This window comes from Melopsittacus undulatus, chromosome Z, assembly GCF_012275295.1.
Source record: "Melopsittacus undulatus isolate bMelUnd1 chromosome Z, bMelUnd1.mat.Z, whole genome shotgun sequence".
In the NCBI taxonomy this organism is placed as follows: Eukaryota; Metazoa; Chordata; class Aves; order Psittaciformes; family Psittaculidae; genus Melopsittacus; species Melopsittacus undulatus.
The window spans coordinates 42,777,623-42,796,206 of record NC_047557.1 but is presented as its reverse complement, the minus strand read 5'-3'; the positions used below and the strand labels follow the sequence as shown (position 1 = coordinate 42,796,206).

General features: G+C 39.9%; 1 protein-coding gene across 1 annotated transcript in view; it reads right to left on the bottom strand.

Annotated features, from left to right (window-relative positions):
* Nucleotides 1-18,584, bottom strand: part of NTRK2 (neurotrophic receptor tyrosine kinase 2) — a 203,130-nt gene that overhangs the window by 42,257 nt on the left and 142,289 nt on the right. The window contains exons 14-16 of the mRNA XM_034072840.1: nt 11,942-12,072; nt 5,493-5,665; nt 1,716-1,950 (exon numbers count right to left, since the gene is read on the bottom strand). Coding sequence (XP_033928731.1) covers nt 1,716-1,950; nt 5,493-5,665; nt 11,942-12,072 — 539 coding nt within the window. The remainder of the gene's footprint in view (nt 1-1,715; nt 1,951-5,492; nt 5,666-11,941; nt 12,073-18,584) is intronic.

Genomic DNA, 18,584 nt, shown 5'->3' with positions numbered 1-18,584 from the left:
CATGCTTCTATCATCCCCAGGAAGACCATATGATTACTTAGCTTCATCCCATTTTGCAGGTAGTTTTTCATGCAGCAGGGAGTTACTAATTTTTGCCAAAAATAAGCAGAGCATTTATTATTCAAAGATGCTGTTACTGACTACAAGGCCTTTGCAAACACTTCCTGTTATGCACAGACATTCATTCTTTAGTATAATGACAAACATCATAAACAAATCCATCCCCAATGAAATACAGAAAAGACACACACTACCTGTCCTAGTAAGTATTGCTCATACTTCGGCTGCAAAATCAAGAAACCCTGGCCATTGATGCTTACTGGTGTCCTTGTAAACACAAACAGAGGGAGGCAGTGATTACTATTCTGTGTACTTTTCCAAGTTCTGAAGTGCAGTAATGCTTGTTTTACATTGACCAAATAGCTTGAAGTGCCAAGTTTCCAAAATAACAAAATGTCAGAGGAACCTGGCTCATATGCTTACTAAATACTAGGTTTGGCTTTTGAAAGAAAGAACAAAGAACAACAGAAACAGTTACTTCTTCTCAGCTATTAAGTGAAATAACATTCAAAAATAACTCCTGTGTAAACCTTACTCTGCCTTGTCCAGCATCATCTGGACAATCTCTCTCCAGGCATCCTACTAGTACTGACACCAAAGTGACACTCTCTTTTATGCACACAGCAGCCCAAACTGGGGGGCTACGGAAGAAGCTTTCATTTTAGCAATAAGGAATTCACTGGCAACAGGTCACATGAGAGGCAGTTACAGAAAATGTGCATAAAGATGCCAAGCGTAAGACAAGATCTTACAGGCTACATTATGGGGTGTATAAACACTTTGGGAATAGATTACCTTCCCCAAGTCATAAACACCTGATAGCTTCAGTTCCAATTATGAAATTACAAATGCAGCAGCAAACAGCAAATGCCCTCAACTACATGACTTGCTGCATCATACAAAGACAACAGCAACAGCAGTAACTAATGCACACATTCCTGTCATCCTAGAGATCCTAGTAGCCCTTTGCAAACTTCATAGATCATTTTAGGGCAACCAAGCTCAAGAAAAATGGCCAGGGGCGGAATGAAGAAGTTCAATAGTCTACTTGTACCCACAACAAAACAATTCTGCAACCATAAGCATAATAAGGACTAATGACTTGGCTTAAGGCAAGAAAAACTTACTCAAAGCGTTCCAGGTGCTGACTCTACAGTAATTTCTCACCAAGTCTCTTACTGATTAAAATAACTGGTCCAGTGCTGTTGTCCAGTACTTAAATCTCTAGTAAACTGAAACTTAAAATACCTGAATGTTACCGTTTCCATTTGTCTTAACAATATATAAGAACATATTTTAATAACTCCCAAGTGTTGGGACAAATTAGATTGCTCACTCTTCCTTTTTATTTGCTGCTGCTGCTGCTGCTTCACTAAAGCTAAGCAAACATGCAAAAATTCCTACCCAGAGAAAAAAACCTTTCTGTGATTTATTATTAGCATGTAAAGCCAACATATATACACAACAAGACATGCCAATCTTACTCTGATTAGTTTCTTGACATTTACCAAAACTGTACAATTAATTATGATATTCTCCATATACCAGTGTGTAAATCACCCAACAGGTAGATGGTCAGGTGTAATAGCAGAATCAGTAATATGAATGTGGTAAGAACAAGGTATAGGTTTAAGCCACTACAACAGTTCACTTACCCTATAGTAGTCCGTGCTGTACACATCTCTAGACATCCCAAAATCCCCAATCTTCACCAGCAGGTTCTCACCAACCAGACAATTACGGGTAGCAAGGTCCCGATGCACGAAGTGCTGTGATGCCAGGTAAACCATACCGGCTGCAATTTGCTGGGCAATGTGAAGCATCTGGGATTGGGTCAGCTCAGCAGGACGGTTGCCTTCTGCCATCAGTACTGCATCTGGTCCATGTGCCCTGCACCAAAATGCAAACTGATTAAGTAATAAGACACTTGTAAGCTGGAGAGCTGAAACACATTAGTGACCCTAAACCCACAGAACTGACTTGCTCAAATCTAACAACTGGAAGGGCTATGAATTCATTGGTGAAATAGGGGAAAACATACCCTGCCTTTTTTCATTTACTGTTTTCCCTTGCTGTGTGAAAGCCAAGTGATGTGAAATGCATTACACAACAAGTGATATATTACAGACATAAGGCACACATGTTCATAATACTAACACTTTGTCCCAAACTACCAGTTTTACTGGTTCCATTTTAGTAATCTTTTCTGGAGACAGACTGGCAAAATATATCTGTTTGTTAACTGAGGAAAACCTTATCACTCTGTAAGAGTGAAAGGCAATGAAGTGGCATGCACAGCATCACTTTTCCTGTGACTAGCATTCCTTGATTTCTCAAGGGAGAGAGGCCACTGACCCTTCCGTCTTTTCTTAAAGAAGAAAGCTAGCTTCCTTCTGAGACACTATCTAAGAAACAAGGGCAGCAATTTTAGATTTATGCTTCTAATACCCTTCCTATCTAAATGCCCAGCATGAAACCATTTTTGCTTATTTTATCACCAAGTCCTGCCTGAGATGGCAATTCTTTACAATGGGAAGAGAACACAGAACACACGCTACTTGGAACAACTAAACAGCTTCAGAAATTCAAGCTTTTCAAGATACAGCAAGTCTTTAAGATGCAATTATCAACTGATTAATAAGGAAGTTCTATACAATCTAGCAGAAGGAGAGATGTTTTGCATTTGGAAAGCCCAGCAATGTACTGGAACACATGTGCTTCATCCATCCTAACTGTGTTAGCTTTGGTATATATGTGTAACATCCTAAGATTCTGAAGATATAGATATAAACATTCCCACACACATTTTTTTAGTAAGCATTATTAGCTAACACTTATCCAATTCTTGAGGTCATCTGCAATCATTCCTTACTTGATACACTTTAGAATATTCTGAATATTTTTTTTCATCCATTCCATTTTTCTACATTTCCAGAAGCCTTTTTTATTCCATTCCTGAAGACTATTCCTTCTAAGAGACCACTTCTCCTCTTACCTCCTTAACTTTTTTTTTAATAGAACTTATTTTTATTTTTTCTCAGAAGCTTTTCCTTTCTTCCTACAGAGAGGAGTTTCAGAGGATCACCTTTCTAATCAGTAGAGCTGAGGCCTTGATTTGTCCCTAGGGGAAGGGCACAGGAGTTGGGGAAAGAGTTGCAAATTAATCAAAACCTGTGAGACCAAATCTGACACTACCTATTAGAAATATGATATTAAAATTGCCCCAAGGGAAGAACCTCATGAGCAAAATCACAGATGTGAGAAAGAAATGAAGGAGGGTGTGTAGCATTGCTGGGACTGCATCTGGTACCAGGCAAAGAAGCTCTGCTACAGGGTACATACAGGCAGCTATTCGACTGAAGTAGGCTGGGGGAATAAACAGGAGAATATGAAATCTCCAGCCAAGACTCACAGGCAAATTCCTATTGAAAAGCACTGTGCCTTTTCATTGCCTGAATTTTTTAATTATTGCTTTTGCACATAAAGATCTGAGTTACCAAATTAGAGAACTCTTCAACTTTCTCAAGCTTCCTTGAGGACATGATCTGTATCTAATGAAACTTTTGGATTATTCTTAACACTCCACCCACTTCATTTGTCCTCTTGGTGCTGGCTGTAAAAAGTGTCTGCAACAGCAAGGAACATTGACAGAAATCTCTTTGTATCCGCATCAGCCTCCACTAGTCAGAAAAAGCACAGTACAGGCAAGACTTTGAAGCTTTAGTGCTAGATCTCAAACAGCCTTTGGCTGCATGCAGACAGCAAGGCCTATTTGGGTTAAATTTTGGATTCATTTTTCCCCAACAGCCTTTGATGGCGCTGCAGGGTAAGAAATACAAGCTCTTACAGCCTTGTAGAAGTAACCTCTGATGTGCAGCACAAGCTGCAGCAAATACGAGAGGAATGACAAATTGGAGCTTCAGTTTAACAGCTTGTCCCAGGACAATCATTTTATGTTCTAAAGGCAAGGGCTGATTAATAATTTTTTTAAAAAATAAATAAATAAAAGAGAAGACTTAAGGTAGGAAATATATTGTCTGCTAAATTATCTTTCTGTACAACAATTTAAAATAAGAGTTATGAGGTAAGAAAGCGTCGTGCAAAAAGAATCAGAGAGTAAGCATTCATTACAAAAGCAGAAATTATTTCCTATCCACTGCAAATCTAGCTTCATTTAATGGAAATTCAGTGCACTGTAGAAGTACTGTGACGGCATGTTATCCATGGCAGAGGTCCAAGGAGTCAAATGTAAATGCCCTAACATGGCTCTGACAATATATCCTCTGCCAAAGAGATGAGCAATCCGGGAAAAGTAGTAGCATTTGCTCTGCATCCCCAGTTCAGACCCTGGTCTTCCTGCCAAACCTGGCAGCCCTGCGAATAGGGGAGGATGCTACCTGGTGTAATTTGCTTTGGTGTGGCTATTTGTTAAGCAGACATTAGAAAGACAGCAAACTCATTTCACATAGGCAATCAAAAATACATAAATGGTGACACTAGCAGTCACTAGCTATTTCAATCAGTTATTAAATCTGAACCCATTTAAAGGGACATCAGTTCTGATTGGTTTAGAGCTTTGTCAGAAATACCTTTCCAAAATGGTGGTACCCCTAGTTATCTTGAGCAGGAGAAATCTCAGTACACTGAAAGGCCTTTGTGATATCTTTTGATGAAAATGGTAGACCCTGAAAGAACAGTCCCTTGTGCAAATGTTTTTTTACATAGGAGCGAAAACTGTTTCTTAACTGCTTGTTTTTATGTCAACGAGTGCAGGCTAGTGGAAATGGCACATACACAGAGCCACTGTTCATAATTTCCTGATTCCTGAGTTAGCTAATATTGTGAACCTTAGATATCATCTATTTATTTATGACTGCTTTGCTGCAAAGTTTCAGTTTCCAATACACATTCCTGAACAGCTTATTGAAATAAAGTCCTAATCCAGACCCCAAGATGCAGTATTTTCCATTGCACTGAAGTTTCCATGGCTCAGCTTTTCTGCTTCAGATTAATGGAAGTCTTTCCAAAACACTGAAATGAGGGAAAAGGGGTTAGATTTCAAAAGCTTTTAGGTGCCTACACATAGCAATAGGTGTTGAGTGGGATCTTCCCAAGTGCTACCAGAAAGCCTGCAAGAAAATGATTCCTACTGTAAGATTTATAAACAAACATTTCAGCATACACAAAATAGATTTAAAACCATATTTCTTTGGTTCCCATTTGTTTGGTGCAAAGCATAAGACTTGACTTCATGGTACTTTCAAATAGGGAGTTAACAAAGAACCCCACATCCCAGTACACAAGATGAGTGTTGCATAGATTGTTGCCAGCATTTTCCAGTGGTCGAGGTTAATAAGACATTAAATACCAATAACACTTACCTTCTCTACCCAGTTCTAGCTCAGCAGCACAGTATGTGTTCATGCATTTACCTGAGAAATTTGTTAAGATCTCCATGCTTCATATACTCAAAGACCATGATGAGTGGATCACCCTCGACACAAACACCATAGAACTTGACAATGTGCTCATGTTGCAGGTTAGTTAGCAGCTCTGCCTCCCGGTGGAAGTCCTTGCGGGCATTGTCGCTGGCATCCTTCAGTGTCTGTCAGAGAAGATGAAATTTAAGGAAGGTGAGGTATTTGCAGAAAGTAGCGAATATGGGGGATGGTGCTGTAAGGGTAAGATAAGGACACTCTACTGCATGAAGACTGGAAAAAGTACTTAATAACTCTTTTAGAAATGCAGATGTGATCTTTAAATGCAATAAAAATTATGGCAGTACACTTTTAATCCTTCTGCCACACATCATCCCAAACAAGAATTTTCCTTATGGGAGGATGAGGAATACTCATGATCCTACTGTGCCAAGTGTTTTCCAAACACAGAACAAATAAATTGATCTTATCCAAAAAATGTATTATTAAACAGCTGGTTCACATCCTTTAGCATTTAACTCAGGTAAACCCTAGCATCTTTTTGATATTTACCTTTCTTGTAAGTAATTTAAAATAAAACTCTCATTACTTGAAATACTTAGCGGGAACATAGGTGCATTATGTATTACTAACGTTGCTCTTGTTGATGTTTGCCCCTGTGGTGTGCTATACGTAAAGTAGATTTATACAACAGTATGTCCCTGGACCAGAACTTACAACCTGAGACTTCAGCCAGGAACTCCTTTGAAAATTGGTAAAATCTAGTCACATGCCTAAGACTATGCATATGAATGAATAACTGAAGGATCGATCCTAAACTGATAGACAGAGAGGATGTACATGCAGATCAGAATTCCAGTGGGTGAATTTTCCTCACACCCTTTTATTTATACAGCTCTAAACTCTTGTATATTTTCATTTTGAAGGAAATATATCAACACTGGATTAAACAGGAGGCTTAAATGTTGTATAATGAAATAATGCTAATATAACTGCCATGCATAGGCAGTTTCAGATCTCTTCTTGAGAGCTGTACTTCCTGAGCAAGAGAACACTTTCATACATAAAAAAAAAAAAAAAAACAAACACCAAAAAAAAGTTCTGGCACCAATTTTATGAGGAATAATTGTAATTGACAGTAAACCACTGCTAGGATCTACCTTCAAAAGGCAACTTGGTTACACTATGCTAATTCAAACAATATTTTTAAAACACTTACAGAAAGATATCAGGTTACCAATGTTCACAATTTAGAATTCACAGAAACTGATGCCTGGGCTCTGTACCTCTGGATTTTAACTATGCCTATACTTAATGCAAAGAGAAGACACAAAAATAGTGATATTGTTTTAACTAAATATGCTTTTTCCTGACCATCTAGTCACTTTATTTCCACCATGAATTCATATACAGAGTATGGGACAAAGCTTATTCATCAGAACAGACACAGAACACAGTGATACTGTGCAATCATTCTGCCAACATAGACTTTCGCTGCACTAGTCATGGTTTGTGCAAGCTCTTTCTTTAACAGGGACACTGTCCATTTTTCTGGTACTGTATTTTTGCATGTGTGAAGAAAGGATTAAAAGATGACTGTTGGAAAAAACACTTTACCTGTGAAACTGAAACCACAGTCTTGAAAAATTAACAACTGCCATAAAAAGGTTCAGATGGGGAGACAAGGAGCAGGGCAGACTGGGTAGCCATCTATCAAGCTTAGGGATTTTTCCCTGTGCATTTTGGGCTCTATGGATCCTAGAGGCAACAGAAATCATTCATGCCACACATATCCCTTTCCTGAGGGACACACTCATGCATCTCACATGTTAAGAAGGCCCAGAACCCTCCTTCCACAACTTTTACCAATAATGATGCAACAAGGATATTACATCATCAAAGCTTAACAAGCACACAGCTATACCATCTAAGGTGGATATCAAATTGACTCCCTATTTTGGTCCTTACACAATCACAACTGAACTGAGTGAGGACTGGAACAAAAATATCTTCCAACACCTCTGGGCTCTGAGATGATGCTTTAACATAATACAGACACCAACCCACAGTCCAATCTATGGTATAGGGTGAAATCACCCTAAATAATTCTGTTGTCACTAGAGTTTCCTCTAATGGCTTAATGTGTAAAGCAATTGGACTGTAACTCTTCTCAACAGCAACAGAATCAGAAAATTAATATAAAACTGATTTTTGAATAATAGCAAACTGAGAAAGAAATGACAGGGAAAAGCATGGGCTGATCCTCTTTCCAGGAGGCTCTTTCCCTGGAAAGACAGCAAAAATGCTCTGCCCTGTGAGGATGGCATATTGTATATTTCAAAAGACACTTTTCATCTTACAGAAACAGCAAAATTATAATATGACAGAGCAGTTGCCATGGCAATTACACATTTTCTGTCAAACACCAAAATGCAGAAGGGTCTAAAACCCAGGTAAATCTTGGGCATGGTTTCTACTATAAAGGGGTGACTTGAATTTCTGTCACCCACCATTGCAGAACCCCTTTTTCATTATTTCATGCAGTGCACAGAATATTCACAATGCATGAGAGATATCTGACACAGGCAAAGAGGGGACTGGAAAGTGAAAAAAAAAATAGTACATACAATTTACACAGAAATGACATTGATTAATGCATCTAGCTTGTTCTCAGTGCAAGAGAAAAAAATAAAACAAAAATAAACACGTAAGAGCACAAAGAGAGAAAAAGACAATTCATTATTCTTATCATTACTGACAAGTACACCCGTGCTCTGCATACAAAGCACTCTCACCAGTCAAAAGGAGTTTTTCCCGAAAGATACAACCACATGTACTTTCCAACCAGTCAGCCCAAAAGCTAAGGAGAAGAGACAAGCTCCCCTGGGCAACAGAGGGACACCCTGGCTGCTACAGGAGCTCCACATCTACTGAGTTTATCCTTGTAACAGTCAAACCACCATTCCTTGCTTGTTTCTCCTTCAGACTCCTTGCCCACATCAGTGTATCATCTGGTGTCTGCAGACGTATGTTCTGAATCGAGTGCAAACCCCCAGCTCCTTAGTCCACCCTGACACCACACGGGCAAGGCAGAGGAATAGCAGGGGTATATGGCTCTCACCAATATCAGTATGACTTGGTAATGAAACTCTCACTACAGCTGTCCTTTATGCTGTTTCAGCCCAGCAGGAAATCCTTACTACTGCTCCCCATCACTATATAAGAGATAAGTGATATATTTCTTCAAGAAATAAAGATGTGGTTTTGAACCTTCTCTGAACTGAAGACCCAAAGATTTGGAAACCATTGTTTTTACTCTGCAGGTACTGTGGAAATGTTTTTCACCTAATGCATATGGCACCCTACAAGCAAAGCACATTCCTAGAACAGCACAGGGTGAATCCCACTCCAACCTGCCAGGGCAGCCAGAGGCAGCTGCTAAACTGTGTCCTGACAGTCATCCTCACCTCCTGCTCTGGACAGGTTAAACTAGTGCAAGACTATGCCTGGGGATCCATTCTATGAGAAGACTACCGATTCAGGCCTGAAGAGCCACTGCGGCATGGCAAAATGGCTTGGAAAGAAATTGTAACTTTCCCTTCTTCCACCTTCTGTTCTCTGAAACTTCCTGCAGCAAATGGTGTTCTGATATGTGCTAACTCACACAGGGGGAAGGTTAGTACAGTGCCCATGCAACCAGATTAACCTGTGGTTAGGCTCTGCTCACAGGGTTTGACTCACAGAAAGCATTTCCACCCAGTGCTTCCCCCAAAAAGCCTCATGATTGAAACAAATTGAAGCAGATTTTCCTTCTCCTTTTCTAAAGAGCAAAAGCTCAAGCACTTTGGGTTGCTTATGCCAAGTCTGATTTTATATTTTTCACAGATTTTTCTTGGCTTCTTAGCTCCTAAATAATCAGCATTTTGGATACAAGCTGGTCAAAAAGAAGGATGCATGTTGAGTCAAACGATGTGATGCCCAGGGCCAGGCATGAACTGTGTAGCAGCCCAGTAACCAGCAGGCACAGGCAGCCATTGGGGACCACCAGCCACCCTGATCTACCCCATACAGGTGAGACCATATCTCCTTGTGCCGAAATCCCTCTGGCACTGACATATTCCTCACAAAGTACATATTCCTACTAAGCTCACCAAATCTGTTTCACAGAGACAGGTGTGCTGTGGCTTTTCTCATAAGGGTGAAGCTCTCTAAAGCCCTTGCTGTGTGCCAGGAGGAGCTACCCTCTGCTGTTGGTATCCAGATCTGCTCCTCTAAGATGGAAAAAAAACAAATCACATATTTTCACTGCCAAACCCTGTGCTCAACATTGAGGTCTGGACACAGTTCTCTGGCTAGGCACTGGTGAGGTAGCACCCTTTGACCTACACTGTGACTGGAAGATACTTAGGAGCGACTGTTAGTACCATAGTGAAAACGAGAAGTGCCAGGCAAATAACTCCTTGGTTATATGAGGGTCAATCCAATGGTACAGTTCATCAAAAGATTCACTCTTTGAAGGCAGCCAGAGTCACATCTTGTCCCTGCCCATGGCAGGGGGTTTGGAACTAGATGATCTTAAGGTCCTTTCCAACCCTAACTATTCTATGATTCTATGATTCAAGAGCTAATGTGAGAAATGTTAAATGGGTATTATCTGTCCCCAGAGGTCATTCTTCCCACAGCTGCCTGCAAGATCCTTATTAAAGACACTACAAAGAGTGGATTTGGGTAAAAAAAAAATAGTATGACAGCTGGTCCAGAAAACCAATAAATTTGTCATACAAATCCATGGAGACATGTCTCCCTTTAAAGGCTGAATGCTGTTCCTTGTGAATTATGCTGTGAAAGAGCAGCAGAGAGTAAGCATGGCACAGCATTTAACAGCAGAAGTGCTAGGCTCCATTTGGTCAGGATTTTCAGAGGGAGCAAGTGAATGGGAAGACTTTTATCCTGCTTTCAAGCAGTTCTCTGAAGTGACAGAGGAAAAGCAATTTTCAGTCTAGCTTCACCAAAATACAGCTGAAACTTCATTCAGATATAGTTTTGCCATCTCCTACCTTTTGCTTTCTGTAGTCTATGATATAACTCTTCATGACCTATTTTTTTTCTTACCAGTCAACTTGAGCAAACAACTCCCAAGTATCAAAAGCTGCAAAACCTCAGAACCTGTTATTTTTGATGGAGTAGGAAAACAGTCTACAAGTCCATCCTCCTTTCATGTTCTTTCATTGCCAAATCCAAAACTCTATTTCTCGTTTCGAAACTCAGAAAGATGATCTACTAGATTTCTCTTACTGTATGGTTTGATTAAAAATGTATGCACGGTTGCTTAATTCTGACTGGTCAGATAAAATTATTTTCCAATCTCTAGGCACAGCCCAAACTCTAAATTTGTATTTCCCTGCATTTAATAAGTTATTTCAAACACTAGACACCTTGTTCAGCTTTTGGCAGAACTCTACAGATGGAGATGAAATTGTTGCCAGGGAGACTTTTAAGAGCGCAGTTTCACTGATACTGTTTTCTAGCATACATCCATGGCTGAGGACAGCACCCAACCTCAGCCCTCCCATTTTGAGGGACAAAGAGGTTTGGTATGCTGAAGCAGGCTTGGCATCCAAGCTCTGAGACCAACCTGGAAATCTTACTCCTTGCTAGATTCCTAGCACACCATGTATTTGTACTCTTTTAGAAAAACAATCAAATCCTGGGTTTTTTGGGGGGTTTGGTTGGTTGGGTTTTTTCCTCCCTCTTCCCCCCCAGAAACGTGAAAATGATTCTGTATACTTGAAACTTCAAGGTTACAGCTATTTTCATGTAGTTTCTTCCTCCTCTGGGCTATATTTAAAGAGAATTGACTGGAGCTGTATAATCAAAACCTACTTCTTCAGGTCTGACATACTGTGATTTCTTGATTTCCGTACAGCCAGTGTTTAACAACAGATGACAATGTTATCCACAAGTTTGTTATAACATTCCTGGCAGATATATTAATGACAATTACTTCCAGATACTTTCAGTGGCTGACTAAAATAATGGCACAAGCTTGAAAAAGAAAGACCTTCTTTGAATAGCAGTCATAGACATAACCTATTCCCTTAGCCAGTAATTGATTCTTTTTCTAGACACGCATATGTCACAAGTATTTTTAATGACCTATACATTATTTTTCACTAATTATATTTTAGGTAATGCATCAAAGATTTTGCCCCTCTGTGACACATCTGCTTCCCCTGTTTCCCTTTTGAAATCTAGCTCTCATTTTATAATCCACTGAAAGATTAAATATTGCATTCTCTTAATGCTCCATTAGCCTTGTGAGTCTTTCTACATATATCAGAGCAGTTACATTGGGCTACGGAACAGGCAAACACTATTATTTACAAATAAAATAGATTTAGTTGCAACCATGAATTAATGATGGAAACCCTAGATTCTTTTACCTTCACTGCCACCAAGATCTTGTCCTGCTCTGGACTGAGGTTATAGCATTCCGCCAGAAATACTTTCCCAAAGGCTCCTTCTCCCAGTTCTCTTTTGAGAACAATATTATGGCGTTTGATGTGTTGCACAACTGTGAAGAGAAGACAAAACAGAGGTCGTAAGTGAGCTGCAAGCTCAGGGTGGGACAGGGTCCGTGCTTACAGCCACATGAAGAGTGTTGCACGTGTCATGGAAGGAATCATGTGTCATTTGTTAGTGCCTTGTCCAAAAAGACCGAGTTAAGATATTTATATTTGGAAAGTAGAGCTGCAAAAGAATTTGTTACAGAAGTATTTGCTGCAAAAGAAGACATGGAATTAAGAATCACCTGGGAAAAGGCTATTTATCATTGTGTTAGGATGGCCACTACAGAACACATGTAACAGCCACTGCTGTTTTTTTAAAACATCAAGGTGAAGAATCATAAAGCAAACCAAACCTTTTTTACACTACTTCTATTTTTGTACCTCCAATAACAGCTGAACTCTCTTTTCCAAAGCCAAAATTTTTTAAAATTAACCTAATCCAAGATGAAAAAAATGTGCCCTCCTTCAACTAAATCCATCTTACTCTCTGGTACTCTTACCACTTGTTCAACTGCTTTCCCTCTCTTTTACTACAGTCGGTTACAGTAAGGTAAAATTTTGTTCTCACAGACGTAATTTACAGTATTGCTTTGAAGTAAAAGAAATAAAAGATGAACAAATGCTTTAGTCAGCATAGTGGACAGAGCTTTAGTTGAGTTGCTGCCCAGAATCGATTCAGACATTAAAGTCCTTGAGCATTTTTGTTCAACTGATTTTACATTTTCCTTTCAGCACAAGCTTCCATTAAAATATTTAATATTTAAGAGACTGTACCAATTTTTTTTTAGAATACATTATCAATTTACAACATCCAAGTTAAATAAAGCATCTTCAAGGGCAGTTTAACTGGTCAGCTCAAGAGGGTTGACAGCTTGTGTTACTGAAATTGTACAAACCAGACAACATCTCCTGATGAATTTAACCTCAGTGCATTTAGCTGCTTTTATAAACACTGAAAGTTAACCCTGCCTGGGCAAATTCTATTTGCAACTTAAATATTGAACACAATGAAGCAAATAGTGGTGCACAGGCATCAAGCTGACTTCTGCAGAGGCATTAATCTCACCTTGGTTGCTTAACTACAGGGATCAGGGCTGAGCCCTGCCATAATTCAGGATATATTCAGATGCAGACTATGTCCTGCCTTCACGACTGGCCACATGCCTGTTCCTGACTGACTGATCACTTACATAGAAACCACCTTGCCTGTATTACTAAAAGATGGAAAACAGACTACTGCTGGTAACAGCAGTGGGAACGAATGGCACAGCCTGTCCCCATTGTTGTCACCAGCATTTGGAGAAAGGGCCCACGGTCTATGAGAGAAAAATAGGCATGTCCCACACCCTGAGTTTATGGCAACATAACCCAAGAGCACTATGTATAAATGCTCTTCGCATAAGTATGCGTGCATGTGAGAACAGCCCAGTGCTGGAGCAAGCCAGGAGAGTGAGAGACATCCTCAGGCATGTCCATCATGAGTCTCCCTGGCTTCCAGTGCACCTGAGGAGCAGACCTCCTTCAGATGCAGCTGGCACCTGCCAGAAACCCAAGCCCACCCAATCCAGAAATGAAAGCAGGCTCACCACACTCTGGGAGAAGAGTAAGGAAAGCTGACTTTTCCCCATGCCATACCAGACCCTCCAGGGTCTGCTCCTGTTCTTGCAGCTGGTGGCTGCGGACAGGGAGGCACTACCACATGTCAAGTATTCATGAAATGAGACTGCAAGTTACCAACAATTTTTACTCTTGTCAAAGTCTGGTCTAGCATAAGATTAAGTTTTTTCATGATGACACATTTATATGGACATGCTTTGTTTGGCCAGCTACCCAAGAAGCTCCCCTGCAGTCAGTATTTTCATCTCCTCCTCAGCACTGACTTTTCAAGTAAAGCACAAAATCCAGTCAGCACAAGACAAGCCTGAATCAAAACACACATTTTCCTTATGGATGCAAGTTAACTCACATCCCTTGCTTCTGCTAATACTGGTCACAAGACAGACATGTGAGGAGGACTGCTGCCCTGGCATGCCGCTTAAGCACAATCGTGTCACAGCTCATGACCTGTGCTTTAAAAATGCTTACTAAGAAATTAGTACAACCCCTATCCCCTGCCAAACTTGCCATTCAACCCTGCCTCTTGGGGAACTCTTCTCTTTCTCTCTGCTTGACCAGCATCACCAGGAAGATTCTTCTCTTCATTTCCTAGAGAGGGAAGTTAAGCTCAACATTGCCATTGCCACTATCTTTAAAAATGCCCATGAAACCCATAGACAGGGACTAGGGCTGAGATCCTGTCCTACCGGCGTCAGCAGCAAAACTACAGCAGAGGCAGCTGTTTGCTTGGTCCTCTCCACAACTGCAAAGACCTGGTGATGAACACAGTCGAATTTTGTGTGAATTTTGTAGGGGCCCTCTCCATTTTGAACCCTGGTGTTGGCCTTACAGTATGAAGGTTTTTTGTGAAGTTTTTGGAGGATTTCATAAACAATATGGTAAAAAAATAAGAAACATATCAAATACTTCTCTGTAGTACACTTACAGTTGCTGCTAAATGCTCTTATATAAAACAAGCATTTGAATAAACAACCCATCTGATAAACCAAACTGTCAAAACCAAAACACAGAAAGCTACAGAAGAGATCTGTGCAGAATATATTTGCAACTTGTCACGTTCTGTCTATCCCTGTTACCTTTCTGAGCTGCACTGAGTTGCTAAACAAATAAAAAATGACAGTAAATGTGACTAAATGGGCAGAGAGATTAAATACAAGAACAATGTAAGTAAATCAAATACATACTTTGTGATGGAAATATAAGCTGAGGTAAAAAATCTGTTCAGCACATTCAGGGACCCAGCTGTAATGATATAATCTTCAGTGAAAGGAGATTAAGATAGAGCAAATTATCTCTGATGATATCCAGGAGAATATCCTGGATTTACATTGAAGAAGCAAAATAGAATTTGGCCAGAGAGGTGGCATAAGTGAAGCACTAAAGAAGTGTTCTCATAATGTTGCCTCACAGGCAAAGATACACAAGCATTCTAAGGGCAGCTATGTATTTTCCTCCTTTTCACTCAAACTGGGATTGACTTTGAGCTGCCATTTGTACTTTTAAGAGCATATATTCCCTAGTTTAAAAGATCTTCTCTGATTACTGTAAAAAATACATTATAATAAGATAAAAGCTAAATCCAGTTCAAACACTTAGAAAAATGAAACATAAAATACGAAGTGAGACTGAGCAAATTAAACAAGGGTAAATGCTGAAAAGAGGCTGTGGTGTTAAATAATAACCACACAGCTGTGCTCATAAAAGACAGGGCTCCCACAGATGACTGCAGAAAATTGGCTGGCAGCAAGGAGCACAGCTGCAGAAGGGGGCTCTCATCTCAAGGTCTCAGAGACATCCCACCAATAGAGCTGGACTTGTGGGTTAGTCACTTACTGACAACAGCACATCTTACTGGACATGATACATCAAAGCCTCATTCTGCAAACACTATCTGGAGGCATGGGATTTCACTCCACAGGTAACCTACATTTGACGGTGAGGCTGAAAAGAGAGGGTCACACCACATTTTGGAATGGGTCCCAGCAAAACAGGCAACACAGGATCACCTCACCACATTGCATTAACTGAAGTGGATGTGATTGATTCAAGCCACTGACAGCAGGACACTCAGTACAGATTATTAAAATGTTTCTGTACATAAATAAAAAGTAAAATGCTCTGATAGAGTGAAAGTGTTTTCCTCTTTGTCACAAACAATAGGTCTGAACAATTTACCACCACGTGTGACCATGACACCACCTAAACTGGCCTTCTGTGTATATTACTGAGTTAAATCATAGACTTGAGCATATTATTGAGTTAAATCATAGACTTGTGCTTGGCAGGAGACTGCTTCCTGAAAGTGGCTGTGCCAGTCTTGATTTGAAAGTCTGAACCATTCACTTGTCCTAATGTGTAATCACTTTCATTGCTAATAAAAATGCATGCCTTATTGTCTCTTCATTTTTAGCTTGTCTGTCTTGCATTTCCCTCCCTTGGTTTTAGGAGACTTTCGCTAATGCCTTGAGTGGCCATTTAAGGTCTAGAATTAAATATACATATCAGCAAGCTTCTTGCTCTTCTTGAAAAGGCAAACAGATGGAAGATCCTCCCAGGAAAAACATTTTCTTCAGTTCACCAATTTTCACAGCTTTTCTCTAGAAAAATTTTCAACAACCTTTTAAAAGAAGTGGTTTCCAGTTGTTTTTCCCAGCTGGAAGCCACATTCTTGTATCACACTCCAAAAGGTTGTGACAAAAACATTTAATCAGCTCTCTACCTCTGCACATCCAAAGATTGCACTGGTCCTTTTGAGGCTGGGTTTCTTAAAGAGCACAAAAATTACACCGTTATGTGGTACGCATGTGTTTGTCTCATCTTGAACAACTCACCTAATTGCAATATGACAAGTGCCATTTAAGTTTCAGATGTGTTCCCATGTGCCTTGTGAGAACAGGAAAGCAGATGAGAGATCTGTCCTTACGTAGGGGCTGCAACATGGGCTCACTGCCTGATGAGCAGCAGACAGGCTCCATAATCACTGCTCACTGAACTACTAACACTAGAAGATCCTGTTGTGCTGCATACCCACAGCACATCTTATTAAATCATCTGCTGGGGCTGCTTTCTAGGATACTGTTAAAAATTTTGCTAGCAGTACACATTTGGAACAGTCCTGGTGAAATGTGTTGTGCCATGACCCTGAGAAGAAAATGAGGATCTTCACGATGGCAGGTAACCAGGCAAAGTAGTATTACAGACAGAGCTGCAGTTGCATAAGGAAAAAGCAGCTGCAGAAAACACATGTGATGTGACATGAGGTGCCACAGAAATATATATTGCAAGTTTTCTCATTTCTTCTCCCTCAATTTCTCTTGCAATTGTTGACTATTCTAAGGTCTTGCTAGAAAAAAAAAACAGGTGTAAATGGCTGAGTGATTGATCAGGTAGAATAGCAAATGTGAATAACACTGGTCATTCACAGAAAAAGGGGGGTGAAATTTCAGAGAGAATCCCATAGAAGGATACAAAATCACTACTAACAGCAGACAGCTGTGATGGCCATCAGATTCTGCAGTAGCAGTATCTCTACATTTCTGCATTCTATTGCCGGAGTAGAAATTTTGGCACATTGAAATATCTACTCTCTAACAAGGCAACAAAAGGCAGAATGATTACCTTTGTTTTTTTTACTTTTAACCTGTCAACATTGCCTGGATGCAGAAATAGGCCAGCTGAGTTCTGAGAGTATATTTCTGATTATTTGATGTACTTATCCCATACAAAATTAATTGCTTATTATATTCTATGCATTTTTGTGTAGTGCTGTTGTTTAATTTTTACCACACAGCAGCAACAAATTCTCACACAAGACTAGTGCCCAGGTGTTGTAAGCACAAACAAGCAGCATGTTCTCATACATACAGTCCACAGTAGATATTCAAATCACACCTGTTTAACAGAAGGAAAATAGGCTGACAGAAAACCTAGTCCTCAGATACTGTTCTCTAAATGAAAGGTGCTGATACAGGCTATAGAAAACTGGAGGACCCACAGAAGAACTAGGTCAGAAAGACCTACACAGAAGAAGTAGGTCAGAAAGACACTTGGGTCTTGTCACATTACCTGTACAAATATGGCTTCTGAATCACTTTAAATTTTGTTTTGTTTCTTTGAAAAAGAACAGTTTAATTCAACAGTTGTAAAAAAGTTATCCCTGTGTGGCCATCAGTGAATTGCCGGATTTTTCACATGCATCAGACGCCAGGTGAACCTTGGGGAGACATTTACAGGGTAAGCTGAACAACCAGTGGTCTTCCTGGAAGAGCTGGAGACATGTATGAAAGGCAAACGTTTGAACACTCACAGGAATGGCATAATTCTCAGGCATTTCCCAGCTGTCAAGAGCTACATCTGATGATAAATCAAATAAATCTGATTGCTGCAGCTTAACATTTCAGTTGGTTCATTTACAACTTAAATCTTCACAGGTTCTATACTCTAAACCCCAGAGTTTCTGTTGTCTTGGCTGAGAATGAGACTTCCCTTTTTGACACAGGGCTGCAGGTCCTGGTGGGGTGACAGTCCCCCTCATTTGCCTGCACCGAAAGGTGCACAACAGTTCTTGACTACTATAAACTCTTTTTGCTGTAGCTGACATGGCTCTTCTCTGGCTCAGATTCAAGTGTTTGCTGTCTTTTGGGGTTGATACTTGATTTCTGGTGAGGCATTTTATCTTACTATTTTGTTCCAGTAATTAATTTGTTTTACTTAGCCAAGATCCTATTAGTTTGTCTACAGATAGGCATATTGGCATACTTGATTAGATACTTATAGTCAAATAAGAACTACTTAATAATGAATTACAATAATAATGCTATCATTGTTTTAAATGCATGAGCCTTATGAGCTAAATTCCCCCTTCAGGAAAACAAGAATAATGAAGTTGACAGTTTTTTCA